A 26,723-nucleotide genomic window follows, 5' to 3' on the forward strand; every position below is an offset into this window, starting at 1 on the left:
TTAAAAAAAAAAAAAAAAAAAAAAGAGGCATTTTCATTTTTAGTGGATACCGGATCCAAAAGAAACATGTTGGGTAGGCCCAAGCCTTCAAAATCATTTTTCAGTAACTTAAAAGGCCCAATTTATTATTATTATTATTATTATATTTAAAAAAAAGTTAAGACACAAGCACGTGGTATGTGAGATAACGAATAAATTAAAGAGGACTAAATTATTATTTTAATTATTTCTTATAAACTTAAGGATGAATATGGCTAAAGAAATTGGTCTCTTTTTTTTAAAGAATAATTGAAATGGTTAGATTTATAAAATTATTTATATAATTCAGAATTAAAAATTATTAACCATGAGTAAAAACATATAATTAATAATAATAATAATAACAACACAGTTTATTATCAAAAGGGGAGACCCTCCACTCATCAAGCATTATGATAGAGTGATTTGAGGGCAACTCCTTGGAATTAAGTCCTTAATCTTGCTTTTAATCTCACTTACACTTTTAAATTTTAATATATTTAATCAACCACATCCGAAATTAACTTTTAAATTTAATAGCTCAATTGGTTAAGGTCTAGAAAAACCGAGAATTCTAGGTTAACTCGCTCTCTTATATATATGTGTGCGCGATTATGACTCTAAAAAAAAACAATTGAGCTTAGCTTTCATCGCTAAATCTAAGAATGTTAATATTCTTTTTCTCTCTAGTTTTTTTTTTTTATTTTTAAGAACCCATATCGGTTGGACAGGGAAATAAAACATTTCTTATAAGGGTGTGGAAGTTTCTCCCTAGCAGACGCGTTTTAATGGAAAAAAATAGACAATATTTGCCCGTAGTAGACTTGGAGTATTACAAATTGTATCATAGCCAAACATTGAGTGGTGTGCATGCGAGGGCTGGGCTTCTAAAGGGAGGTGGATTATGAGATCCCACGTTGGTTGGAGGGAAGAATGAAACATTATTTTGTTTTAAAATTGCGAGGTTAACGACAATACGTAACAAATCAAAGCGGATAATATTTACTGGCGATGCCGACGACACATAATGGGCCAAAAAAAGATAATATCGACTAATAGAACGTACTTTCCAAATTAAAGGAGAAAAAAAGAAAAAGAATGAATGGATGGATGGGTGAAATTTGACTTGTGATCGAAGAAAGCATGAGGTAAGGGAAGAGAATGATGCATTTTTTGGGGATTTTATTGAATGTTTGAAGATATTGGAGGGTAGTTAAGAGTGTTTGATGCTTGGCCGTTATAGTCTCCATCAAGCAATTCCAATCCCCAAACCTAATGATTTCTACCCTAATTTTTACCCAAATTATTCACCATAATTCCTATCTTCATAATGGATCATATAAATAAAATCTTATTTTTCATTTTGTTTTCGAATTTTCTATTATTTTATTTTGTAGAAAAAAAAAAGAAGTTAATATTATCCTCAAACGGGCTCTCGTTAATTTCTTGGATGGAATCAAACATTAGGAACCAAAAAAGATTTTGATACGGAGAAAAGGGACAAAGAATGTGGGAAAGGAGGAAGCAAATGGAAGAAAATGATAGCAAAGTTTGCTTGCATTGGAAACTTGGAATTGTGGTGTTCTTGTGTGTGTGTGGGTTGCGTAAAGCTCCACACATTCATACATTTTTTGAATCTGAAGGACAAACCCAAAATCATTATATATATTTCTCATACAAACTCCATTAAACTTCACTCCAACCAACTCATATATACCACATATCTTTTTGGTCCTCGATCTCATATACGAGTATCAACTATTATGATATTTTGTCGTAATTTCTACCCTCCATTCAATTTAATAATGGCTCGTCCCATTCATTTCAATAATTTTAAGTTTACACAAATTTAAGTTTGATCAATATATTAAAAATATTGCAAAAAAAAAAAAACGAGATCATTGATATTTTATTTATTAAATTATTATCGAATTGAGCTGAATAAATGTCTGTATTTATCTCCCGGAACTCGGGAGGATCCTATGTGAGGGGTTGGCAGTTTGGTATGAAGTTGTTGAACCATATGCAATAAGGGGCTTAATTTATTTGATGACGTAGCCAAATCTAATCACATTTTTTCCTTTATTTATAAAGTTAATTTCATCATTATCTTCGAATTAAAAAAAAATAATAATAAAAATAAAGAGAGAGATGATCTTAATAAATGATATAAAGTTGCCTAACCCAATGCCCTAATTGCTGCCCTTCTTAAAAATCGTAACTTTATTTTGTTGTGATTTAATTGTTGTGGAAATGCTTTTTTTTATTTTATTTTTATGCACTGCGAACGGAATGATCTCAGCTTAAGATTAAGAAAAGACGAAAAATGGAACGTTTTTGGACTTTGAGTTCTGAGTCAATTTCCATTTCGTCCATAAAAATATTGACTTCAATCTCTATTTAGTCATTTATGTCTTTTTTTTTAGAATTACGAACTTTCGATAGTTTGAATCTTAATATTGGTAGACGATTATGGTTTCATATCTATCTGCCCTACACCCAAGAAATTAAAGAAAGAGATAAGATTATTTATATATTTATTTTCAAAAGTTTATTAATTCGAACGGAATAGAGAAGAAAACTTCATATGAACACGTTTTTTTGGTCTTAGTCAAAAGTTCCATTTTGGATAAAAAGTATACACTTCTTGCTATTTATTACACTAATTCATATATTAATACCTACACCATAGGCTAAAATTCCAAAACTAATGGGTACGAGATAATTTCATCAGTAAAAAGTAATTGATAAGTAAGTGTAAATACAAAATTAATTCAGCTTTTGAAAATGTTAGAATCTCTCCTTGGTAGACTCATTTTAAAATTGTTAGGCTGACGTTGATACGTAATGAGTCAAAGTGTATAATATTTGCTAGCAGTGGGCTTGAACAGTTAAAAATGGTAATGAGTCAGGGAGGATGTGAGCTCTCAAAGAGGTGATTGTAAGATTTGATATCGGTTAGAGAGCAGGACATTTTTCGGAGAAAAAAACGAAACATTTCTGATAAATATATTAATACGACAAGAAAAATAAGGTTAATTTATCTCAAAGTGGATGGATAATTTTGGTTTTAACGTACGGCTAATGCACGGCGTAATACGTGGACCGATAAATGCGGGGTATGTGGGACCCGCCCATTCTCTTCGAGCATTGAAAATATATACATAATTATATATAATTCATTTTTTGGTGCGAAAATAAAAAGACTTTTATTATGTTTTACCGTAAAAAGAAAAAATCAATAATTATTTCTAAGTTTCAGAAAATTATAATTATTAAAAATTAAATTTGATTTTATTTTTTTCCCTAAAGAAATTAAACATTTTGAAATGTTGGTCAACTTTTATATTATCTATTCTTTTTTAAAGGAGATTGTAACTTTTGACTAACATTTTAAAATAATTTTGAAAAATAAATAAATTTGAGTAAAATAAATTAAAATTTGCTAGTTTAATTATTCATAAAATTTATTAAAAAAAAAAAATAGTAAAAGCATTAATTAATTAAGAAAAATAAAATAAAAACTAGATTTACTAATGATTGAATTAAGACATTTTAATATGCATCCAACGGCTCTAAATGAATCACGTGAAAATCCGATCCCATGATTGTAGTGCTGTAGGGGATTATTCATCTCCCATTGGATTCCAAAATGGAGAATAAGAGGACTTGTGAATCAAGCAAAACCGGTTTCTATCTAAAATCGTTTTGTTATGAGTTGGGATCCACTTTTGCCCTTCCCGTCCACCGAAAATCCATTTGTTTCTTATAGAACGGCGAGGGTATTAATGTCAATTCATACATTAAAAAAAAAAAAATTATAAAAGCCATTTCAAAAGTATTATCAGCCCTCTATTTGATTTCTTAAATATCATTTTTTCGAAAAAATAATTAGAATTGAGTTATGTTTATAATTGTAGTTATTGTAATTTTAATATTTATCTGAAAAAAATCAGTGGAAAATTTTAATTATTAATGTATTTTTTAAATAATTACAAAAAAAAAATAATGACTCTACAATACAAATGGTAATGACTCTTATTTTCCAAATTTAGAACAATGAAAGGATAAAATTCACATATAAGTAAAGTTTATTTTGTAAAGTAAATTAATATAATAATATTAATTTCTGAGATTTTGTTTGATTGGGTGAATTTTGAAATATTTATGACGTAATAATAATTGTATAGAAAAAAAATTAAGAAGAAAAAGAGAAAGTGAATTAAATTAATTATGGAGAGTAATCGGAGCGCGGAGAGACCAAACACCATTAATTAAGGGTGATTATTTCGTCTCCTCCAAATAAACTTTTTTTTTTTTGTTTTTTAATTAATTTTTTCTTTTTCCTCTGTTTCCCTCCATAAATACCAATCCCCCATTCATCTCAATCTTCACATTCACATTCAAATTCTTCGCTTCATTTGCGGTTCTAACAATGGCTGCTATTCCTATTTCTCTTCTCGCCATTATTATCTCCCTGCTCTCTGTCGACGCTAGGATCCCTGGAGTTTACTCTGGCGGCCAGTGGCAGAGCGCTCATGCTACTTTTTATGGCGGCAGTGATGCCTCTGGAACCATGGGTATGCTCTTTGTTTTTTTTTTTTTTCACGGTTTTTAGTCTGGAATTATCACGCATTGTATCGCCTTTTGTTTCGGTTCGACTGTCTCTGAAAATTCTAGGTAGTTGTAATTCTATTTTTGATCGTTTGACTTGATTGTCAGAGAATTGTCTGCGTTTCATTCAACCTAGTTGTGAATTATCGTTTGATTTTCCTGAGAGGAAATTGTGTGTGATTTTGATCGAATGATGCTGTGTTTGCTCTTTCTCGATCGGACTTTCTGTTAGAAACCTAGTTGTGAAGGATCATTTGAATTAACTGAGAGAGTGTTGTTTGTGTTCGATTCTAATGTTGTGCTTGCTTCTTCTCGAATTTTCTCTCTGGAAGCCTCGTTACTTATGATAACTTCAATTGATCTCGGGAGTATTGTGTGTATTTGGTTCAATTGTCGTGTTGCTTTTTTCGTCGAATTTTTCTCTGGAAAACCTAGTTTAGGACGATCGGTTGAATTGATTTGAGAAAGAATTGTGCGTTTGATTGATTCAGGTGGTGCTTGTGGTTACGGAAACTTGTACAGCCAAGGTTATGGCGTGAATACCGCGGCGTTGAGCACTGCTTTGTTCAACAACGGTTTAAGCTGCGGAGCTTGCTTCGAGCTCAAGTGCGCTAACGATCCGCAGTGGTGCCATGCCGGCAGTCCGTCGATTTTCATCACCGCCACAAACTTTTGCCCTCCTAACTACGCTCTTCCGAGCGACAATGGAGGCTGGTGCAACCCTCCCCGTCCTCATTTCGACCTCGCAATGCCTATGTTCCTCAAGATCGCCGAGTACAGAGCCGGAATCGTTCCAGTCTCTTTTCGAAGGTAAAAAAGAAGAACTCTCTTTTCTTTTCAGTAGATAACGCCGTCACTTTATTAAACTAGAAAACGAGCCAGATATTTGCCAAACCGCGTGAGTAATCGAGATCTGTGAATGAACTGGAGTAATCTCGACCGTCTGATTTTCACTGTACTGTATTTTGGTACTTCACAGTGAAGTTGGAAAATCGGGTACAGAGTATTACTTTTTCCGTGGAATCTTAGACCTAGTTATCCTGGCTCTGTTTCATGACTTCATCATCCTCGTGCCTCTCTTAAAGGAGAAATTATTGGACGCGATGGCACCCTCGAACATGCCATAGACAAATTATAGAACTCATTTTTTTAATTTAACAGTCATTATTAAGATCATATAAATTTTAGACGCAGCAGTTTCAATGAGTAAATTATAGATGGCATTAGTTTATGGCTCCACAATCAGTTCGAATCCTCCACAACCAGTCCGAATCTCTGCCACTGACTGAAATGGGCAGTTTCACGGAGTAAATTACCCATTTTGTCTTTAGATCAACCCCATCCCCTCCTGCTTTTACATTTTTATTGAAGAAGTTATTCTTTGTCGATTTCCAATGCCCTTCTGCCATTGATCTGCTACTCTTGAAGTTATTATAGTTTCTATACATTGTTCATCAACTTTCTAATCAATTTGCTTTTCGGTTGTTACCTCGTGAAGGCATTCATTCTTGTTTAAAATAAATCAGGAATGTGAGTAATTAGGTTGCCATGCCGGAAACAAAATCGTTGAGATTAATTATTACTGTTTATGAACTCCACAGGGTGCCATGCCGGAAACAGGGAGGAATTAGGTTCACAATCAACGGCTTCCGGTACTTCAACTTGGTACTGATCACAAACGTGGCAGGCGCAGGAGACATCGTGAAGGCGAGCGTGAAAGGCAGCAAAACAGAGTGGATGAGCATGAGCCGAAACTGGGGTCAAAACTGGCAATCAAACGCCGTTTTGGTAGGTCAGTCACTGTCGTTCAGGGTTACATCCAGTGACCGTCGCACCACCACTTCGTGGAACATCGTCCCTTCCAATTGGCAGTTTGGCCAGACCTTCACCGGCAAGAATTTCAGGGTCTGAAAATTTTGAAACCCTTCCCGCTCTTTTTTTTTTCTTCAACAACTTGCTTAGCTTTTTGCTTTTTGCTTCAATCAAATATGGGTGGGGGTAAAGGGTTTCCTTAGAGGGAAGAGAAAGTGCGAGAAAAAATGAGAGAAAAGTGAGCGCGGAGTTTAGGGGATTTTAATGGTAGGGGGAAACTTTTTGACTTGGGAGGTGGGAGTGTGTGAATGCATGTTGTGTATCTCATGGGGGAAGGAGGTGTATTTCTTTTACTTTGTTTGTTGTAATGAGAAGAATGGCTGAAAGTGGCTGCTTATTACTACAGCCCGCAGCTTTGCTTATTACTATAAATGTCCTTATATATTTAGACAGCTGACATGAAATTATTCCTGTTAACCCACTCTGCCTCCTTACAAGATAAACTCGACAACTTCCAAAAATATATTATCAAATATACAACATTTGAAATTAATGCAGTAACCACACCCATAAATGGTTAAAACTTTTGCACTTACCCATAAATCTATGGGCAATTTAACCAATACAAAAAAGTCAATTAAAGTAATATTACCTTTTAAAATGATATGAAACTCGAGAGGATTCCATCCAACAACCCTCCGAACTTTAAATCTATAAATTAACCCTAGAATACATACCTAAAATGTTGCAACAGCTCAATTGAAAAATTGTAACTCTCTGTGAAAGGTCTTTTATAACACAACCATACTTGAAATCATTTGATGTCCCGTCTGTGCGTAACAATTTAATGGAATAAGTGCTCCCATTAACAAGTCTTCAGTTTCAGGTTTGTGTACATATTCTCCTCAATAAAACCTCATCTCTTTAATCTCTGTACATACATGTGCCAAATATCTCTCTTTTTCTCTTTTTATATTCTCACTTTTCACCTCCAATGGACATGGAGAATCATATAGTGCACACTATCTTTGCTGGTCTTGGTTTCCACATCTTCAACAACATGGTCATTTCTTAACTTTTGACAATTCAAACATGTATTTCATGGACTCTTGAGTGAACCTTTATTTTATGAATCCATGAATTTCATCCAAATTTACTTGAAAAACTATCCCAAATGAATACTTATTGACATGATTCTGATTTTGTGCTTCATGAATTATAGATTTTGTTGATCTTCTTTCAAACATATTGCAAAACTTTCAATCATGTCCATATGTATTTTAGCTCTAAGGCAATCACAAACTTAACAAAACTAATCTAATTCATTCAACTCAATGAGAATATATGCAATCAAATGATAGAAATCATACGCTCAAATTACTTGAATAAAAATCAAGCAAGGAAACAAAAGAAGTTACCATCAAAAACATTTTTTTTCTCCTGATCTTAATACCAAACAATCTACATAAATGACTATTTAATAACTTCAAAATATATTATAATTATTTGTAAATAGACAAAGTATTATTATTATATTTTGTTGTGCAAAAATTGAAATTCATGTGGCAACCTATGAATGATAATTTACAGTTGGCCATAAATCTACGTGTAATTTAATCAATACAAACGAGGAAATAAAGTAGTTCTAATTTTTCATCGCTCAAGAACCAAAAGTGTTTGAAACTGCTCATAATTTCTATTTAAAATCAGTAAGGTCTAATGCCCTCAAAATTGGACACAGATTTGGAACGATAGAACACTTACTACAACAACACACGCTATTCCTCTATCTCTCCCAACCATTATTTCATATCTTAAAAATCACTCTTATATGTATTTGACATCTCTTCTTTACTTGCAAAACTATTTGCAAGCCCCAACAGTACCCATCTGTAAATCCCCTTTAAAATGGAGACAGGATTTATGTTCTCCCGATTGTGTGGGTAAAGGGCTTAAATCAATTGTATACCCCATTTGTTGTTGAAGGTTTAGATCGAAGTGAGCTTAACTCACTTAATCCAGAATATCATACCAATAAGCTTCCTAATCCATAAACTTCGTAGTGTTGTCAGAGAACTTATATCCTAATCCATAAGACAATTTGTTTAACTAGAAGAGGGAGTCAAACATCACATGACTTGCAGGTTGTATTATCCTTCCTTTTCATGAATGGGTCTGCTTCCAAATTTGTGAAGCTTTGTTTGTATTTAGTTGTTTGACGGAACTTTTTCAAGTTTTACCCAACGTTTAGCTGCATTTCCAATATCATTCACTCTCTTAGAAGCATTGTTTTAGAACTCGATAATTTGGAAATCCCATTAACTTCTGAACCATATTGCTGAAAACATCATTTAATCAATAAACATTTCAATTTCCTTCGTTCCCGTCACTTTACTTCCTAAATATATTACAATCACCTAAGTTTTTGTCAAACTCAGCCAAGATGATCCTTCCGATTTAGGCATTTTGAAAGAATTGTTAAACCAAACATGGAAGAAAAGAAAAAAAAAGAAGATCGAGGAAGAGAAATATGAGATGGAATCAGTAGACAAAATGGGATAAATTAAACCCATCATCTGTGGATACCATTCCTACGGTTGTCTGGCCGCTGCCTGATCGCCCAAACACCTTCTTTTCCGGAAAATTTTACTTTTCCGAGAAAATCAAGAGAGAGAGCGATCAGGCTTTCTTTATAGCATCCATTGTTCTATGAGAAAACCCACAAAGAAAAGCTCGTTTCCTCACAAACAACACAACGAATGCCAACGAATGAAAATCATCAAACAGAAACATGCCAATCAGATAATGCTTGGGGCTCATATCAAGTGTATAGAAATTTAAAAGAACCCGTCACTGTGAGAGAAAACCCTAATTCAGAAAATCGCAAGAAAACAGATGCAAAGGAAGCTATACAGAAGATAGAAGATACCAAAGCCGCCATAGGAAGACGGCGGCACCTTAAATCAATCTACTCCTCCATCGATCGCTTTTCTTGTAAAAATCGAACAGGGTTTTCGATTCAAATCCCACTCGAGCCTCTCTCTTTCTAATCATAGCCCACATTTGAGAAAAAACAGAGAGCTGTGAACTCGAATCTCGGCCGATTAGGGCAAGCAATTCGAAGAAATTGCGATTACGAGAGGGGAAAACGAGACGAGTACAGAGAAGCGGCAAAACTGATCTTAAATAGGAGACTTTTGGGCTTAAATTCAAGTGCTAGGGTTTCCCTCTCTCTTGAGGCACGTATAATTTGACGACATGTCGAACCACATGGATTGGACTCGTTCAAATTTTAACGGGACGACCGGACGACAAGGTCCAGATTCTTTTATTTTATTTTATTTTTTTTTCATCCCTACGGTTATTTCAAATTAAATTTAAATGGCCAAAAAATGAATAAATAAAACATACCTTATTTTCCCATAAAACTTTTTTTTTTTTAATAAATTATTTCACATTCAAATTTTTTTTTAAAAAAAACAAGAGAATAAATTATTTTAGTCGTATAGAAAAATATTTTAAAATTATCTATATTTTTAATTAAACCATTTTTTTTTATAAATATATTGAAATAATAAGAATCCAAGCAATTCAAAGATACTCAATTTGATAAAATTAAAATTTTAATATAAAATAAATACAGTAATAAAAATATACAAATAAATAAAGACATGATGATACTTGACAGCTAACATTTTTCTTTCTAAAAAACAACATTGAAACATCCACAAGTTTTGGTTAACAAATCACTGAGCTGTTACCGTTTACTGCTGGGAACAGAGGGGTTCCCCAAGAAGTTCACTATCCTGTTCAACAAATTCAACCCAAATACAGTTTCTTCACAATTGACCTTCACAGTTACGTGTAGAGGTTCTGAGCATTTTCCTTCGATAGTCAGCGAAATCAAGCAGGGGATCGAGTTGCTCAGAAGCTCTGCGCTGAATCGTAGGCACAGACCGGTTGCGTCGTCGAGAAAGTTAGCCACAGGGAGTTCCATGGTTACTAGAAAAAGGTTTGCATTGCTGAGCATCTTCAATGCTAAGCTCTTGCAGATGAGAAGGAATTTATCTTCTTCTATTGGACTGTCGTTCTTTTCATCGTTAAGCTTCCCAAGGTGGTCAGTGAATGTGCATCTGATGAACCCAAAACAACCAGAGTTAGAACACCAAAGATGTGGCAGTTTTTGTTCTCTTGAATATGTTAGAGCCATATTACATACAAAATTGACTGTTCAAAAGACTATTAGACACTTTTTAAAGTTCGGAAACATTTTTTGTAACGGCCTAAGCCCACCGCAAGGAGATATTGTTCTCTTTGGGCTTTCCCTCAAGATTTTTAAAATGCGTCTACTAGGGAGAGGCTTCCACGACCTTATAAAGGGTGGTTCGTTCTCCTCCCCAACCGATACAGGATCTCACAATCCACCCCTTTTGGGGCCAGCATCCTCGCTGACACTTGTTTCCTTCTCCAATCGATCTGGGACCCCCAATCTACCTCCCTTCGGGGCCTAGCGTCCTTGTTGGCACACCGCCTCGTGTCCACCCCCTTCGGGGCTCAGCCTCCTCACTGACACATCGCCCAGTGTCTGGCTCTGATACCATTTGTAATGGCCGAAACCCACCGCTAGTAGATATTGTCCTTTTTGGGTTTTCCCTTACAGGCTTCCCCTCAAGGTTTTTAAAATGCGTCTACTAGGGAGAGGTTTCCACACCCTTATAAAAGGTGTTTCGTTCTCCTCCCCAATCGATGTGGGATCTCACATTTTTACAGAAATTTGAACATGAAAGGTCAACTATAACTTATAACTAAAAATTATAAATAATAAAAAAAGGCGACCTACAAGTTCTTTTGTCCACATCTAATCGGGAGTAAAAATCTCTGAGGTGGGCATCAAAGTTGCATGAAGTTTAAGAACACAGGGAAATAATCGTAGAGCATAAAAATATACAAATATTCTGTTGCTTATGGTGAATGAAAGGCGGTAGGGATCTACTAACCTCCTCATGTATTCAAACATTCCCGGTAGCTGAGACTCCTTAGCTGTGAAGGCTTCGATGTCCATAGGAAGTGGTCTCACAAAATATCCAATGTCGGGGTGTAGATTAACAGGATGCTTCCTGCCATTGCAGTACAAATTTAACTTCATAGGCAAGAGGTGATGACTGAACTGAACCTCAAGAACTCTATCGATCGTATGATCCGGTCCCAGAGATGAAATGTTTTCCATGGAAACTGGTGGCGTTACACTGTTATTAGATGGAGAGGAGCTGCAGAATCAACCAAATTAAAAGAAGTTAGCCGCTAAATAGGAAGCTAAAAGAATTAAGAGCCTCACTACTACTATAAGGTATACATGTACGCCCTACGAAACGCCTAAATCCATCCATGCCCAACTAAATCTCACCTCTCAGTTCCGACTGCAACTTCGTCTTTTGAATCTACAACTTTGCCCGATTCCTCATGAGCCAACATAATTTCAGTCATGGGCTCAGTAGAACAGTTCTTGAAAGATGCTTCTATACAAACATGAAGAGGAGATATGCTTGAAGTCTGTGACGAAAATGAGTATTCCACCTTCAAGCCATTTCCTTTAGCAGGATCCAGGAGTGGATAGCTTTTACGTGTTACATGTTTCCCAAGATCACCTATAGATATTCTAGCAAAGGATCTTCGATCTTCAGGCTTCTCAGAGGTACTTAGACTTGCTACATTTGGCTGTTCATTCAACCATGATTCTAGGGCATTCTTTGACATCAATTCATCCAACTCTGTAGAACCAGAGGGAGAGGCTCCATTCTGCATTTTATGAGAATTTTCATGATCAGAAAGTTCAATTAGAGGATCAGCATCATCATTTTCTTGTTGATTTTTTGCCCCATAGCTTTCATCTCTACTACTAGAACCACTGGAAGAATGCTGAGAATTGTAATCAGAAGCACTCTCCTCGTCAAAGGTTCCAGACGATGACTCTGCATTATCCGTCTCGTATGAACCACTCTCAGCTGCTCCATCACCTGATGCACTTGCAGCTTCACCCAAAGTGCATGGTTTTGGAAGAGGTTCATAACCAGGAGCAGCATGAAAAACTATTTGTGAAAGAGATCCTGGAAGATAAAAGCGGTAATTGATAGGTTCGGGTTGTATTGCTTTTAGCTGTCCTCCAAAAATGCGCTCCGCAAGTTCCAAAGACTGATCCCTAGGCTTAGATAGACTCTCTTCAGGAGCTTCAATATCCAAATGAGATGACAGGAGCTTCTGAATAAAGACAGCTCGGTCACGAAGGTCATAATTCAAATCACATTTTCCCACTTCAAGAATATAGCCTAAAATTACTTTAAATGTTAGCATATCTTCCCCCTTTGCTCGCAATAAGACCTACAGCAAAAGCAGAATGAGTTTAAAAAGATATTGAGTAAACAGTATTAACTAGTTATGACGAATTATTAACAGTAGATCAAAAATATTTATCTAACATTTTCATACATCTTATTCTCAAATAAACCTTGAATTAATTGAACTCAAAATGTTAAGAGTGACTAATTAAAATATCTGTAAACTCGAGAATAAAATAATCGAACCCAAAGATCTGCAATTGCCAAATGCAGTTTCTTAAAATACCTTAACCATTGCATTCAGTATCTGAAACTTCGTTTCCAATGCTTCTGAAATAAACGACCTTGCAAGATACTTGGCAACGACAACCAACATCCTAGGAATAATATCCCCTAAGGTGCTATGCTCCCCTACCATCCAAATAATCATGGAACGGGCTGCAGGAACCTTGACTGAATCTAAACCACGAATCAACTGAATAATAACCTGTAAATTGTGTAAAGAAGTACTTGAAAACCAGATTTTAAACAATATATTAAGCATTTTTAAGGAAGGTAAATATGCATTGCGGCTGAACCAAACAGTTGAGAGATAGGAAATAGATACTTGAGAAAAGTTTGAAGTGCATCTACATGCTTGAAACAATGAACAGGGATTTCAAGCTCATCCACATGCAAATTGAATAAATTTTCCAATCTAACATTCATGCAAAGAGCAATGATATATTCAATCATTTAATATAAATGTGTCAACAATAATGAATAGACTGGTGCAAGGAAGAAACACCACAGAGTGATATTTCTAACCTAAAAGAGTTAACACTTGCGTGACCAAGGATGTAACTGAATTTAACATGAACCACAAAATTTTGGGGCTAAATTATAAATAATACGTCAATTGATAATATTTTTCAGATAAATGAGAGTCGAGAAAAGTAGAAGCTAGTCTAACTGCCTTATGCAACCAACAAGGGATTAAAACTCATCAAAGTGAAAAGACACATAGAAAATGTTTAATCAAGCCATTATTCTTGAAAAGATGAATTAAATATTAAATCATACATCTAGAATCACTATCAGATTATAAACTCAACGAAATGAAGAACCAGCCAAACATATGATGATAATCAATAGACTAGTGTATGGGAGCAATACAACAAAGTAACACTTAAAACCAAAAAGAAAAAATAAAATAGAAATATCAGCATGTCACTATCATGGATATTGCTATTAAGAAGAAACTATACAAATGAAAACCTTTATATAAAAATTAAATGCTGCTTAAGCTCAACAATTTAAGTTCATAGCATGAGATGGGATAGCTACTAAAGATTAAACTCTAGACAGGGATGTGTAAAGGTTATAGATGAAAAGAGGTAGATAATAATGCCTTCTCGTGGCTAGCTGGATCTTCCTTTATAATAAACTTGATGGATGTGATTGCCTGAGTCAGTACAGCTGCCTCTTCATCCGTTTCATTGTCACAAGCCGATGTTTCTGCAATTTTTAATTTTCGAGTTGGAAAGGAAAAAAAAAAAAAAAAAAACTCCTTAAAGGAATACTTTGCAAGCACAAATCACACACCCTTTCTTACTAAAGACAATAGCCAATTCAAACACGTGTTGGCTATTTTTGGGAGACGCCCGGCACATAAGCCAATTGCAGCAACCGTATCAGCTGCAAATCTTCTGTTTGGGTTTCTAATGTAATCCTAGAAAAAACAAGGAAAACTAAGTAAGCATATAAGACCTGGAGTCTAATGCAACCAAGAAAATAGTATGCAATAGAGTCAACTAAAGTTTATTTAGGTTCATTTATGAGGAAGCAGAAACATGAAAAATGATGATTACTAATTCAAAAGGAGCTATCACTCCATATCATCTCCGCTCACCCAACTTTCTCACTCCACATAACAAAAAACAAAAGAAAACAGTGGGAAAACAAGGGGGAATACAGAATGCTACCTGAAACTCATTAAAAATTGATAAAACAGATGAATCGGTAGCAATGGATGAAAGAATCTCAAGCTTCAATGCTTTTACTTGATATGAATCAGAAGAACAGATGAAAAAGTCTTCATAGTGAGGAGCAAAGAGATAAGGCATTGCCTTAGCAAACACTTGAATATTGCAGAGAACCTGTGGAAGTCAATTGAGATTTCTTACAATCTAAAAACAGAAAACTACTGGATGATAAAAAAACGCAAAATAAATAACACACACAGAAACGAAATTGGATTTGAAAAAAATGGCCTTGATTAATTGAACTGTATGTAAATTGTATCATAATTTGATATTTTCGATTTCTGATTTTCATAGATCTCGATATATTGCTGATGTTCATCTACCTTTTAAAATCCCTTTCAGCATGACAAATTGAAATGAAAATGATTTCCCCTGGAACCATCATCACAAAATTTCAACTTTCTCCCTAGCTTATTTAAACTTTTAACTTTATAATAATTCCAAATGAAAATCATGACTCTAAACCACAAAACATAACATATCTATCTCATTTATTGAAGGATTGTCCAAGCTTCTCTAAGTGAATCTATTAATATAAACCTTATTAGGAAAGGAAACCATTTATAATGTGTTGTCTCCAAATGAAATATAAGATATGGTAAATAATGTAATAAAATAAGAAAAATACCACATATTTTGCAGCATCACATGATCTGAGTAGAAACACTAATGGTTTGACAATTCTTTTTATGTTTTCCCTTGGAGACATAATCCAGTGTACGCCAGCAGCAGCAAGAACCACTGCACTATTGTTACTCCATAACAAAGGTGATGTACACTGCAATAAGATCCTGATATCATCATTCTCCTTACTAGACACAAAATGTCCATCATCCAATTTCGGAAAAACTTTGTTCGAATAACTTAATCGTGATAAATATTCATCTGGACCTTCAGTATAACATCTGGATATCATATTTGTTAACGCAGTATCACAAAAACCATTCATCTCACTATCTTCTTTGGCTGATGTAAAATTATTTGCAACGCCATTCTTTTCTGAACTTGAATCATCTACAGTATGCAGAGAATGCATAATGGATTCTCTAACAAGCCCAATACTTGCCACAACATAGCGCAGAAGGACTCCAATCAAGATTACTTGACCCCATTCCTCAACATCAGGTAAGACCTCACATAACCTTCGATAATTTCTTCCAATCAAAGTCAGATCATTTGGACAGATAGAAGCAAATGCAGCAGCAGCAGCACCAATGACACCAGGGGAGGAATCACTTAACAGTATCAGTACAATCTGCAAGAAAGCATGCCAAACTTAATTCAAGTACAGTAGCACACAGCAAAAATAACAACCTTCTGTGGAATGAGAATACTGAATACGAGTTGAGTGAGCAAAGAATCAGACAACGGACTAAACATAATATACACTTCCCCATCTATTTGACCTTCCACCAATAAGCATCCATGATCTAATAACGGCACGTTGTCAAGTCAAGACAAGAATCAAGCAAACCTCTTTAATAGCCGAGGCATTTTCTTCAAGGTGCAAATCATGAAGCTTTGGAAGAGCATTGGCTGCACATTTTCTGACATACACAGACGGGTCCCTGGCACATTTCCTCACTGCCACAAGAGCAAGAGGTGCAATGTCATGCAGACGAATTCCTGCCATTGTCCGCAATGCCCATGCCCTCACAAGAGGATTTGTATCCCCTAAATCCTTCTGGAAACAATTGATAGACAGCAACGCTTCATTTGGATGCCTAAAGTGCAAAACATAACTTACTGTAAATGTAACATAAATTGTCACACCTTAAGCATTACAAATCAGAACTCAAGAGCAGCTCACGATGAGCGAACTTAGCCCGTACGACGATGCTAAGATGATAGCATTATAAGCCAAGATCGACCACAATGCAACCATTACTTAGATGACATAACAAAGAGAGCTAATTATGATTCAGAAACTAAAATGCGAAAATACCATACTTTTCAGCATAATGCAACAGGAACAAGTAAGCCAGCTTCTTCACCTCCAATGTCTGAGATGCAACATTCTTGACAACCTGAAGTTCCATTTCAACTAAAAGCATTCAGAACACACAACCACTAAGACCTCCACAGCTCAGTGAATTCACTGACACCGAATTTCCAGCAATTGAGATTGAATACAATTAACCATTATAGGAAATTATATAAATAAACTTGGTATTTCATGAAACATAACCTGAGGAAAAAAGTTGGACACATCAAAACCCTGAGCAATGAGAGCGAGTAAGCGTTTGAGTGCCTCGCATTTCTCGGAGTCAAACTTGCTGTCGAGTAAGGGAGCGATGTTGACATCCTCGGGATCGTCGTAGAGGTGAGCGTCTGTGCCGATCCGAAACATCATGGTCGAAGCTTTACTCAGTGTATCGGAGGTTGATCCAAATTGAGTGAACATTTCTAGATTCGAATTCCAGCTTCTGAATTGTAAGGTTCGTGAAGAAAAACTTATTCAATATCACGAAGCTCGATTGAAATTCTAGCCGGCGATGGCAGTTAATCCCGGTCAGATTGGATGGATCGAAGAACGGATTCTATTGCCGCGCCATTTCGCTGTGTTTGTCGGAGAGAACGACGGAGGCCAGCTGATATTTTCTTTTTTTATTAAAATAAAAAATCATTAATATTATTTATAAATATATTACAAATTTCTGATTGCGCTGAATTAATAAATAAAAATATCTATAAATTTCTTAAATAGAAATATCCAATAATAATGGAGTTGAACGGTTACAAATGGTGTTATGGTCAAGGTTAGACATCGAGCTGTACAAGCAAGGATACTGGGTCCAAGAGGTAGATTATGAAATTGATTGGAGAGAGGAGCGAAATATCCCTTATAAGAGTGTGTCTGCCTCTAAATGTGTTTTAAAATTTCGAGATGACAATATCCGGTGATATATATTTTTATAATTAAAAAATTATGTAGCGTTTATGAAAGGTAATTAATAAGATACACTTATTTTTGTGTAAGTATATATTTATTTATTTTATTTGTATTAGATTAAAACTACGAATATAAATTTTTAAAATAGATATTTTAATTAGTTGAGTTATAAATTTATTTATAAAAAATATTTTTGAAAAAAATTATTTAATTTGAGAAATATCCAATATATGAAATCCAACATTTTGATAGAATATAGATAATGTGGAGAAATATTTAAGCAGTAATTAAGAGAGAATTATTGAAATTATTAAATTGCATAATATTGGGAGGCGCCAAATCCTAAGCATGGCTCGCCGCCATTTGGGGAGGCTCAGAAGTCAATAAGCTAAATTTGTTGGTGAAGCTCACAAGCTTCAGCCATGGAGATTAACGCTTTCGGAGTGCTTGAGCCTCTAATGATTCCATCAACGCGCTCACACGCGCTACGATTTTCGTCAGATTTTGGTCTGAGCCTTAGCGAGCGTACCCAGCGCAGGCCCCAATTCGACTTTCTCGCATTTCCACGGCGACTCACTTTTCCATTGTCGAGAACAGACTCGGTCCTCACTCCAACCCTGAGTCTTTGATTTCCTCTCAATTCGCGAATTCACTTCCCCTTTCTCTCATCAGACGCCTTTGGATTCTGCGATTCTTGTCAGGTGATCTATGTTGTGTTTTTGCTTCTTACCGGTGTTCTTTTCCGTTTGAATTGAGGTAGTCCAGATTTATCTGGATCATTTCATGCATGATTTTGGTTCTGTTGCATGAATTCAACTACATTGCATTTCTCTTTTGAGCTGAGGCCTTGCGGTTCTTGTGTACTCCGATGTTTGACATTTAGCTTGGAATTCATCGTTCTTGTTCTTTTTGACTGATCGGGCTCTACTGTTCATGTTTAGATGTCATTCATGGGTTTTCTTTTCCTCCTTTCATGTGGAAGTGTATGCTTAGTTAAGGAGCTACGGATTTTTGAGCAGCTGTTTGTTAGATTTCTTTACTTATCTATGGGTTTCAGGATGGCTTTCGTTGGGTTAGGGGTTGGTGCTGGACACTTGAATGCTATAATCTGTAAAGCATCAAGTACATATAAATATGAATCTAACTTGAGGTATTCTTCTCTAGGTGCTCTACATCTAGTTTTATGGGAAGTTCCTCATCTGACGATTCTGATGTGGACACTGATATCAGTGAATCTGAATTGGATGAGCGGGAGAGCAAGTCCTATCAAGAACTTAAAAATGGAGAACGCATTGTAAAACTCTCGCATGAGACATTTACTTGCCCCTACTGCTCGAGAAAAAGAAAGAGGGATTTCTTATATAAGGATCTCCTGCAGCATGCTTCTGGGGTAGGCAACAGCCCTTCAAATAAACGGAGTGCCAAAGAGAAAGCTAATCATTTAGCTTTAGTGAAATATTTGGAAAAAGATCTAGCTGATGCTGTTGGTCCATCAAAACCTGCAAGCAATAATGATCCTGTTATGGATTGCGATCATGATGAAAAGTTTGTGTGGCCATGGAGAGGAATTGTGGTAAACCTTCCAACTAGGCGTACAGATGATGGGCGATATGTGGGAGAAAGTGGATCAAAGTTTAGGGATGAGTTGAAAGAAAGAGGATTTAATCCCACAAGAGTTACTCCCTTGTGGAATTACCGGGGTCACTCCGGTTGTGCTATCGTGGAATTTAATAAAGATTGGCCCGGTTTGCATAATGCTATTTCTTTTGAGAGGGCTTATGAGGCAGATCACCATGGAAAAAAGGATTGGCTGGCTAATGGTACTGAGAAACTAGGAGTTTATGCCTGGGTTGCTCGTGCTGATGATTACAACTCGAGTAATATAATCGGGGAACATTTGCGCAAGATTGGAGACCTGAAGACCGTATCTGAAATTATTGAGGAGGAAGCACGGAAGCAGGATAGACTTGTGTCAAATCTTACAAGTATCATCGAGCTCAAGAACAAACATTTGAGAGAGATGGAGGAAAGATGTAGTGAAACTGCCACCACTCTTAACAATTTGATGGTGGAGAGAGATAAATTACTTCAAGCTTATAACGAAGGTTTCTTATATAGAGCTTGAAAATTTTCTTTCTTGCACTTCAAAACCAGGAAATCTGTTCCATGTCATTGCAGATTACTTTTTCTTTCATGGACTTTCATGTTGTATCGATAAATTCATATAACGTTTGTCACATCTACAGAGATAAAAAAAATCCAATTGGGTGCAAGGGATCACCTTAAGAAGATCTTCAGTGATCATGAAAAACTAAAGTTGCAACTAGAATCTCAGAAAAAAGAGTTCGAGTTAAGAGGAAGAGAACTGGAGAAGCGTGAAGCACAGAACGAAAATGAGAGCAAGTATCTGGCTGAAGAGATTGAGAAGGTACACTTTTTTTTTTCTTTCCCAGGAATTAAGAGATGCAGAAATTACGAAAAGATAAGTTGCATTCTACTGCACCTGAACTTTGGGTTTCAAAACAGCATATTTTAAAAAAAAGATCAATACTCGTCACCTTTTTCCTTTATTGTTTGCAAGTTTATTTTTTAAGAATTGTTTTCAATCACAAACAATGTTGTAAGGCATAATCTTTGTTGCACACTATAGTCTTAGCATTTTGAGATGTGTTGCGTCTAAATCTTGGCAAATCGTGGAAATGTTTCTACTTCCTTGCTCGTACTTATTTCTTCACCCATTCGACCTATAAAAGGCATTTGGCTCACGAGTTGGATTTGTATTGCATGGAGTTTGAAATTCGGTAGGTCAGTTTACTGATTCTTGGCCATAAGTTTGCAAATCTCTTGGGTCATATGCTTTTAGGCATCTAATGTCCTCCTCTTGTGCTACATGCTTACTCAGAAATCACAAATTTATGAATCAGACACAAACAACGTAAAGTTTAGGTTCATTTGATTTATATTCTTTTTTTACTGTCAGTATGAGGTGAGAAATAGTTCTCTTCAATTGGCTGAATTAGAGCAACAGAAGGCTGATGAAGATTTTATGAAGCTTGCAGATGATCAGAAGGTTTGTTGGCACATGTGCTTGATTAATTATCCAAATATTTCTTTATCAAATCTTGAGAGCAGGGTGTACTTATTTGTGATTTCTAATGATTCAGAAACAAAAGGAGGACCTCCATAATAGAATAATCCGACTGGAAAAGCAACTGGATACCAAGCAAGCATTAGAGCTGGAAATTGAGCGTCTACGTGGGTCGTTGAATATTATGAAGCACATGGGAGATGATGAGGATGTGGAAGTCCTCCAGAAGGCAGAGACAATACTAAAAAGTTTGAGTGAAAAGGAAGGAGATCTTGAAGCTCTTGATGAACTTAACCAAACATTGATAGTAAAGCAGCGTAAGAGTAACGACGAACTCCAAGAAGCCCGTAAGGAGATAGTGAATGTAAGAATATTTTCTTATTGCAAATAACTTTCTTAGTCATTTAAACAAGATAAAAAATTCAAGATTTTGTTCTAGTCTAAAACAAACTCCTCACACTGTTTAATTCTCTCATTTCTTAGGCTTTTAAAGATTTGCCTGGTCGTTCCCACTTGCGTGTTAAGAGAATGGGTGAACTAGATACAAAACCATTCCATGAAGCAGCGAAGAAAAGATATAATGAGGATGAAGCAGATGAAAGAGCTTCAGAGTTGTGCTCATTGTGGGCAGAATATCTCAAGGACCCAGATTGGCATCCTTTCAAAGTAATTAAGGAAGAAGGACGGGATAATGAAGAAGGAAAGGTGATTCTTTTGCTACCTTCTTTCATCAGTTTAGCTTCTTGCAACTAAGAAATGTTGGCATTTTTTGTCTTTAGAAAATGAGATTATGTTTAAGCACTTCAAGTTTCTTGTCCCATTACTAAATTGTTTCTTGTTTGTAAACATTCTTGAGTTTGTATTTTTATTTTTGGCTCACTGGGACGATTCGATACTCTTTTGAATTTTAGAGGCATTCTCGAGCTACATAAGTTTTTGTTACCTGAAGGCCCTTTAGATATTTATATTTAACTCTTATGATGATGATTTAGGAAATTGAAGTTTTGGATGATGGAGATGAGAAACTGCAAGATCTGAAAAATGAGTGGGGGGAGGAAGTGTTCAAGGCTGTGACAGCAGCTTTAAGGGAGATAAATGAATATAATCCAAGTGGAAGGTATATAGTTTCGGAGCTATGGAACTACCAAGAGGACAGGAAAGCAACGTTGCGAGAGGGAGTGAAATTCTTACTGAACAAGTTGAAAAGAAGCAACTAGAAAAGGGAACTCCCCGAAGGTTGGTATTCGTTGTTGTGGTTGATAAACCTTTCTGGCTTTTTGACTGGAAATAAGAACAAAAATTCAGATTAGAGCTTGAGCTTGAATCTTCTTAAAGTAACTTGCTCGTCTGTTGATTTGATCATTTTGTCAATAACATTTGATTTGTTGAACTGCTGCAGCTGCCATGATGATCAAACCAACATATCATTGTCTTGAAACAAAGCGCAACAATGTTCTACACTTTAGATGAAGTATCACCAGGAGATGGAATGTGAACCATTACGTTATGTCAGTGCATGTTTTCAAGTCAGTCATTCCTTTCCTTCGTACCAATTATTTCCAGATTATGAAGATTCAGATACTGCTGACTTGCTTATCTATTATCATTTACCCATCTTACTATTTAATTTGTTTGAAGATAAACCTATCATACTTTATCGTCTCCGATAACCTGCATGTCACGTGACGTCCAGTCTAGATACCGAATGTTTCTTTCTATCTTATTTATCTTCCAATAATCTAAGTCCTGAGCATCTTTAAGAATAGCTTGCCCTCAAATTGAAGACAAAAATCATAGGCCACAAGAAATCAATATGCATACTAAAAAAATGATCTTTCAATTTCTTTCTCAATTTCATTAATGAAAAAACTAGAAGTGTTACTAAACCATCACAGAGACCTGAGTATAATATGCATGATCTAAGGAATAAAAAAATAAAATCACAAAATAATCCAACAAGCCAAGGAAATTAATTGCATGGATTTAGCATCGTCCAAGAGTTAACAACATTCAATAATTCCAATTAGAGTTGGGCGTTAAGAAAGGGTCTTATAATCCCAATTACAGAGCAACTGATGCAGCTGAGACCATCATTCTTCCCTGCTCCTAAAGAAAGAAAATGCTTCAAGAATCTTGATTATCTATCTACACCAACAACACGTAACGTAAAATAATAGAAGAGTCCTAAATCCCAACCTCCAATATATAAAAAAAAATAAGAAAATGGAAAATCAGACTGTCTTCTGCCAATGTAGAGGAACAAAAAGAAACAATCAAACACATAAGCATGGATGAACAAAAGCCCCACCACAGTAGTCTCACCAGAGGCTTTGATTTTGTTCCCAGAAGGCACCACCACGAAATGAAGAGCGTTTTCGCTCTTTCAATTGGTTTGATCTTCTACTACCATTTTACGAGCCACAGCAAGTTGACTTTTGAGCGGCTTGACCATCGCCCCCACCTGCGTCTGGCTTGTTTATTTTGATTGTTTGAGGCTGGATTACAAACAGATCTCATCCACGTTAAGGATTTTATTAGTGACAGCAATTTCTTCCTACAAGGCTAAAGAAAATTCAAAGCAATCCAGGATTGAAGACAACGAAGTAAATACCTCTGACTTCGAATCAGTGTCTGAAAGCCTTTGCTTAATGTCCCTGGCAATTGAAAAGAAAACCTCCTCGACATTCATGTTTGTCTTTGCACTCTGCGGATTATGTTAAAATGCAAGAACTAAGTACAAATAAATAGGTCCTACAAAGATTCCAACTTTATGCGATCTTGAATCATTTCTAACTTACGGTTTCAAAGAATTTGATTCCATATTCATCAGCAAGAGCTTGACCCTTAGAAGTAGGCACAGCCTGCGACAAAATAAAAGAAAGACACACACAAGGTAAACACAGGACAAAATCAACTCGAAATATTAAAACTAACTCCTATTTTGTGACATTTGAAGCTAAGTATGAGCTTTAAAGTGGAGTTGCATTCTAAATTCTTGAACCTGTAATTCTTTGGTGCCAAGCAATAAGAAATATAAAGGTTGAGGGCAATTGAGCAATATAATATGCTTACCCTTTTACTTTCATCCATATCAGCCTTATTTCCTACCAGTATCTTGTTCACATTATCAGATGCATGCTGTTCAATATTGCGAATCCAATTCCTAATGTCTGAATAAGAAAAGAATAAACTTCGTAATGGATGGAAATAAGAAAACAGTAGAAATGATTAGAGACCATAAGGGTACGACTCAAACCCAAAAAGCCAAAAACACCTCAAAATATCCAACCAGTTGGTTGGTTCGGTTTTAATAGTCGTCAGTTGTGGTTAGTTCATTCCAATTTTGATCCATTTGGTGGCTGGTTATTTTAGTTCAAAGAATCATTTTTCTTAAACTATAGGCTAATTTGACATCAGGGACAAAAAAATATTCGACCCACTCATTCCCCTAACTAAAGCTCTTAAGAGTAGAGCTTTCCCACCTTGATGAAAATTAATGGTCATATAAACTAATTTCACAAGTTAGAAAAATCTTGAATGAAACGGTAGATAGAATGAACAATAAGCCCATCAAGGTCAAACATTTGACATTATATATAAAAGATGAGCAGAGCTAATGCAAATCAACTAATCATAAATAGGCAATGAAATAACTCACTGTTGAAAGATGACTCGTCAGTGACATCATAAACCAGCAAAATTCCCATGGCTCCTCGATAGTAAGCTACAGGGTGACAAACAAAATTACACCAAAGATTCAAACTACAATCATCAAAATTAGTGACATGATAAAGTCTTCACTTCACTGCCATCGGAATAAAAAATTGTTTTAGGGAGTTGGAGAAGAAAGTTACTTCACCACCGCTTCTCTCAACAAACCACATGACAACAATTAGAAGCACTTATTCTCACGTTCGACCTTGATATTCAATTCTAATCTTTTTCATTACTAAATTGAAAGAATTGAACGGTTGATGTCAAAATAAACATCATAAGCTAACATACCTAAATGAATAGAACTATATGTATATTTAAATTTCTAGCCGTTACCTTCAAGCTTTATTCCAAAACATTTTGATCATACAGTTAGATGCCCGTCTTTCATAGAGGAAGCATCTGTTCTAGTACAGTACATAGAAGAAATAAAACCAAATATTAGATACATACCTGTTGTGATAGTCCGGAAACGTTCCTGACCAGCTGTATCCCAGATTTGCAATTTGATTCTCTTCCCATCAAGCTCAATGGTTCGTATCTTAAAATCAATACTGCCATAAGATGCATATTATCTGAGATTAAAGAAACGTTCCAAACTACATTTTTTTAAACTGAAATTCTATACTTTCATTGAGAAAAAAAAAATGAAACAATGCACGTACTTAGAAAACATATAGAGTTTTTCGGGCAGAACTATTAATATCATACACACCAGTACATGAAAATGTCAAAACCAGCTATCTGATAAACTGACAATCCTTCCAAACCACTCTTGTCCCTCATTTCAGCTAATAATCCCAACTACAAATCTATGAACATTGCTAAACTTTATGAATGTTTTCAAATTGATACAGCACTAAGACGTTTCAACATGCAAGCTTCAAGGGAACACAGGCTACAAACCCAATTGTGGTGATAAAACTGGTTGTGAAAGAACCATCAGAAAAACGCAGAAGCAGACAACTCTTTCCCACACCTGCAAAATAATCGAAATGGAAAAAGCTTACAAGAAGGCTATTAAAATGCAAAATGGTTAGGCTCACAAATCTGACGCCCATTTAAGCATAACACTCAATAATTTCACCTCGATTCCAAAAGACATTTAAGCATAACACTCAATAATTAAAGTAATGTTCTCGAAAAGTAATCCCAACGGCCAGCCTTCTTAAATTGAGAAATAAACTGTTCTCTCCGTTGGGCGTCAAAAGATCACGGTCCCTTTTACCAGGTCTTACGACGTTGTTGCACACAGAACCATGGCGCATACCACCAGAACATGAAATATAAAACACAGCATGTCGAGAATGCCAAACTTGAGCCCAAAAAGAGTCCCAAATAGAGGGAGAGATCGACGAGAGGCAACCATTTTCAAATCAAAAGGTCCAAACACAAACTGAGAACATGCAATAAATTTAGTCTCACCAAAACGAGAAAACCCGAAATCATGTTGATGCAAACAAATCCACACCACGCTACACATAACCCGTTCCATCAGATCTCTAACAGCACCACCCATTTTCATTCCCATCACTTCCTCGACACCCAAACATAAAAAGAATTCAAAACTCAAAAAACAAAAAACCAAGGGTTGGAAACATACCGCTATCGCCAATAAGCAAAAGCTTAATGAGGTAATCGTAATCAGCACGAGCCCTTGCCGGTGGTGCAGCCATCGGTTTCCAGTATCCTTCAACGAAATTCGATTCCCTTCTGCGACCTGGAAAAAGGGACAAACACAAAAAATGACTTCCTCTATGAAATGAAACGACAACTCTGTCAAAAGATCGAACACAGAGAGGAGAAAACAGAAGACAGAGAAGGAGATTACCTTGACGAAGCTTAGCAGATCGTCGGCGACATCGAACGGGGAGAGGGAAGAGAGAGAAAGAAGAGGGAGGGAGAGAAATGAAAACAGATACTATAATTTCGCGCGGAGATTGGCCGATTAGGACCGATCGATTGCGGCAAGACGCGTGTATACGAAAGCGCTTTTGCTTTTACGAAATGGGCTCACTGTTTCTTATCCTGTACTCTACTACACTAGATAATTGCTTTGTTGATTATTTATTTATTTGTTTATTTTCATTAATTTAGTGACAACAAGAAACAAACAAAATATAAGCACTTTCATTCACTGAAAAAAAAATGAATTTACCCATAACAAACTTTTAGTTTGTGCTGTTTTTTTTTTTAAAACATTATTTAATTTTATCTTACCTTTTAAA

General features: G+C 35.7%; 4 protein-coding genes and 1 non-coding gene across 5 annotated transcripts; 2 read left to right on the plus strand and 3 right to left on the minus strand.

Annotated features, from left to right (window-relative positions):
- The first annotated feature begins 4,389 nt into the window (after positions 1-4,389).
- Positions 4,390-6,917, plus strand: LOC111447550 (expansin-A4-like). The gene is made up of 3 exons (XM_023086781.1): positions 4,390-4,598; positions 5,124-5,442; positions 6,234-6,917. Exons 1-3 carry the CDS (start codon positions 4,454-4,456, stop codon positions 6,541-6,543), a joined length of 774 nt encoding a protein of 257 aa, XP_022942549.1. The 5' UTR covers positions 4,390-4,453; the 3' UTR covers positions 6,544-6,917.
- A 2,053-nt stretch (positions 6,918-8,970) lies between these two features.
- Positions 8,971-9,102, minus strand: LOC111448059. The gene has a single exon (XR_002711358.1). It is a non-coding gene; the product is annotated as a small nucleolar RNA snoR143 (small nucleolar RNA).
- Positions 9,103-10,082: 980 nt separating this feature from the next.
- Positions 10,083-17,395, minus strand: LOC111447654 (AP3-complex subunit beta-A-like). The gene is made up of 11 exons (XM_023086928.1): positions 16,989-17,395; positions 16,751-16,827; positions 16,275-16,524; positions 15,429-16,055; positions 14,741-14,914; positions 14,361-14,487; positions 14,167-14,273; positions 13,063-13,263; positions 11,849-12,819; positions 11,442-11,711; positions 10,083-10,577 (listed from the first exon to the last, which is right to left on the minus strand). Exons 1-11 carry the CDS (start codon positions 17,202-17,204, stop codon positions 10,202-10,204), a joined length of 3,396 nt encoding a protein of 1,131 aa, XP_022942696.1. The 5' UTR covers positions 17,205-17,395; the 3' UTR covers positions 10,083-10,201.
- A 637-nt stretch (positions 17,396-18,032) lies between these two features.
- Positions 18,033-22,508, plus strand: LOC111447802 (protein INVOLVED IN DE NOVO 2-like). The gene is made up of 8 exons (XM_023087149.1): positions 18,033-18,394; positions 18,858-19,798; positions 19,940-20,121; positions 20,674-20,763; positions 20,858-21,145; positions 21,265-21,486; positions 21,774-22,017; positions 22,181-22,508. Exons 2-7 carry the CDS (start codon positions 18,877-18,879, stop codon positions 21,996-21,998), a joined length of 1,929 nt encoding a protein of 642 aa, XP_022942917.1. The 5' UTR covers positions 18,033-18,394; positions 18,858-18,876; the 3' UTR covers positions 21,999-22,017; positions 22,181-22,508.
- Positions 22,509-22,729: 221 nt separating this feature from the next.
- Positions 22,730-26,470, minus strand: LOC111447882 (ras-related protein RABE1c-like). The gene is made up of 9 exons (XM_023087250.1): positions 26,327-26,470; positions 26,099-26,215; positions 25,402-25,474; positions 24,949-25,049; positions 24,440-24,505; positions 23,854-23,951; positions 23,580-23,642; positions 23,393-23,485; positions 22,730-23,276 (listed from the first exon to the last, which is right to left on the minus strand). The coding sequence occupies exons 2-9, from the start codon at positions 26,169-26,171 to the stop codon at positions 23,193-23,195; spliced, it is 651 nt and encodes a 216-aa protein (XP_022943018.1). The 5' UTR covers positions 26,172-26,215; positions 26,327-26,470; the 3' UTR covers positions 22,730-23,192.
- Positions 26,471-26,723: the final 253 nt, after the last annotated feature.

This window comes from Cucurbita moschata, unplaced genomic scaffold, assembly GCF_002738365.1.
Source record: "Cucurbita moschata cultivar Rifu unplaced genomic scaffold, Cmos_1.0 Cmo_Scf00009, whole genome shotgun sequence".
Lineage (NCBI taxonomy): Eukaryota > Viridiplantae > Streptophyta > Magnoliopsida > Cucurbitales > Cucurbitaceae > Cucurbita > Cucurbita moschata.

What these genes read in the sequence shown, in the direction of transcription:
- LOC111447802 (XM_023087149.1), top strand. Translation starts at nt 18,877, where the DNA reads ATGGGAAGTTCCTCATCTGACGATTCTGATGTGGACACTGATATCAGT. An exon ending in ACTTCAAGCTTATAACGAAG is followed by an intron (nt 19,799 to 19,939) that starts GTTTCTTATATA and finishes TCACATCTACAG; the next exon opens with AGATAAAAAAAATCCAATTG. An exon ending in TGGCTGAAGAGATTGAGAAG is followed by an intron (nt 20,122 to 20,673) that starts GTACACTTTTTT and finishes TTTTACTGTCAG; the next exon opens with TATGAGGTGAGAAATAGTTC.
- LOC111447882 (XM_023087250.1), bottom strand. Translation starts at nt 26,171, where the DNA reads ATGGCTGCACCACCGGCAAGGGCTCGTGCTGATTACGATTACCTCATT. An exon ending in TTTCCGGACTATCACAACAG is followed by an intron (nt 24,506 to 24,948) that starts GTATGTATCTAA and finishes GTCACCCTGTAG; the next exon opens with CTTACTATCGAGGAGCCATG. An exon ending in TGACGAGTCATCTTTCAACA is followed by an intron (nt 23,952 to 24,439) that starts GTGAGTTATTTC and finishes TTTCTTATTCAG; the next exon opens with ACATTAGGAATTGGATTCGC.
- LOC111447550 (XM_023086781.1), top strand. Translation starts at nt 4,454, where the DNA reads ATGGCTGCTATTCCTATTTCTCTTCTCGCCATTATTATCTCCCTGCTC. An exon ending in TGATGCCTCTGGAACCATGG is followed by an intron (nt 4,599 to 5,123) that starts GTATGCTCTTTG and finishes TGATTGATTCAG; the next exon opens with GTGGTGCTTGTGGTTACGGA. An exon ending in GTTCCAGTCTCTTTTCGAAG is followed by an intron (nt 5,443 to 6,233) that starts GTAAAAAAGAAG and finishes TGAACTCCACAG; the next exon opens with GGTGCCATGCCGGAAACAGG.
- LOC111447654 (XM_023086928.1), bottom strand. Translation starts at nt 17,204, where the DNA reads ATGTTCACTCAATTTGGATCAACCTCCGATACACTGAGTAAAGCTTCG. An exon ending in TGTCCAACTTTTTTCCTCAG is followed by an intron (nt 16,828 to 16,988) that starts GTTATGTTTCAT and finishes ATGGAACTTCAG; the next exon opens with GTTGTCAAGAATGTTGCATC. An exon ending in GTGATGCTGCAAAATATGTG is followed by an intron (nt 14,915 to 15,428) that starts GTATTTTTCTTA and finishes TGACTTCCACAG; the next exon opens with GTTCTCTGCAATATTCAAGT.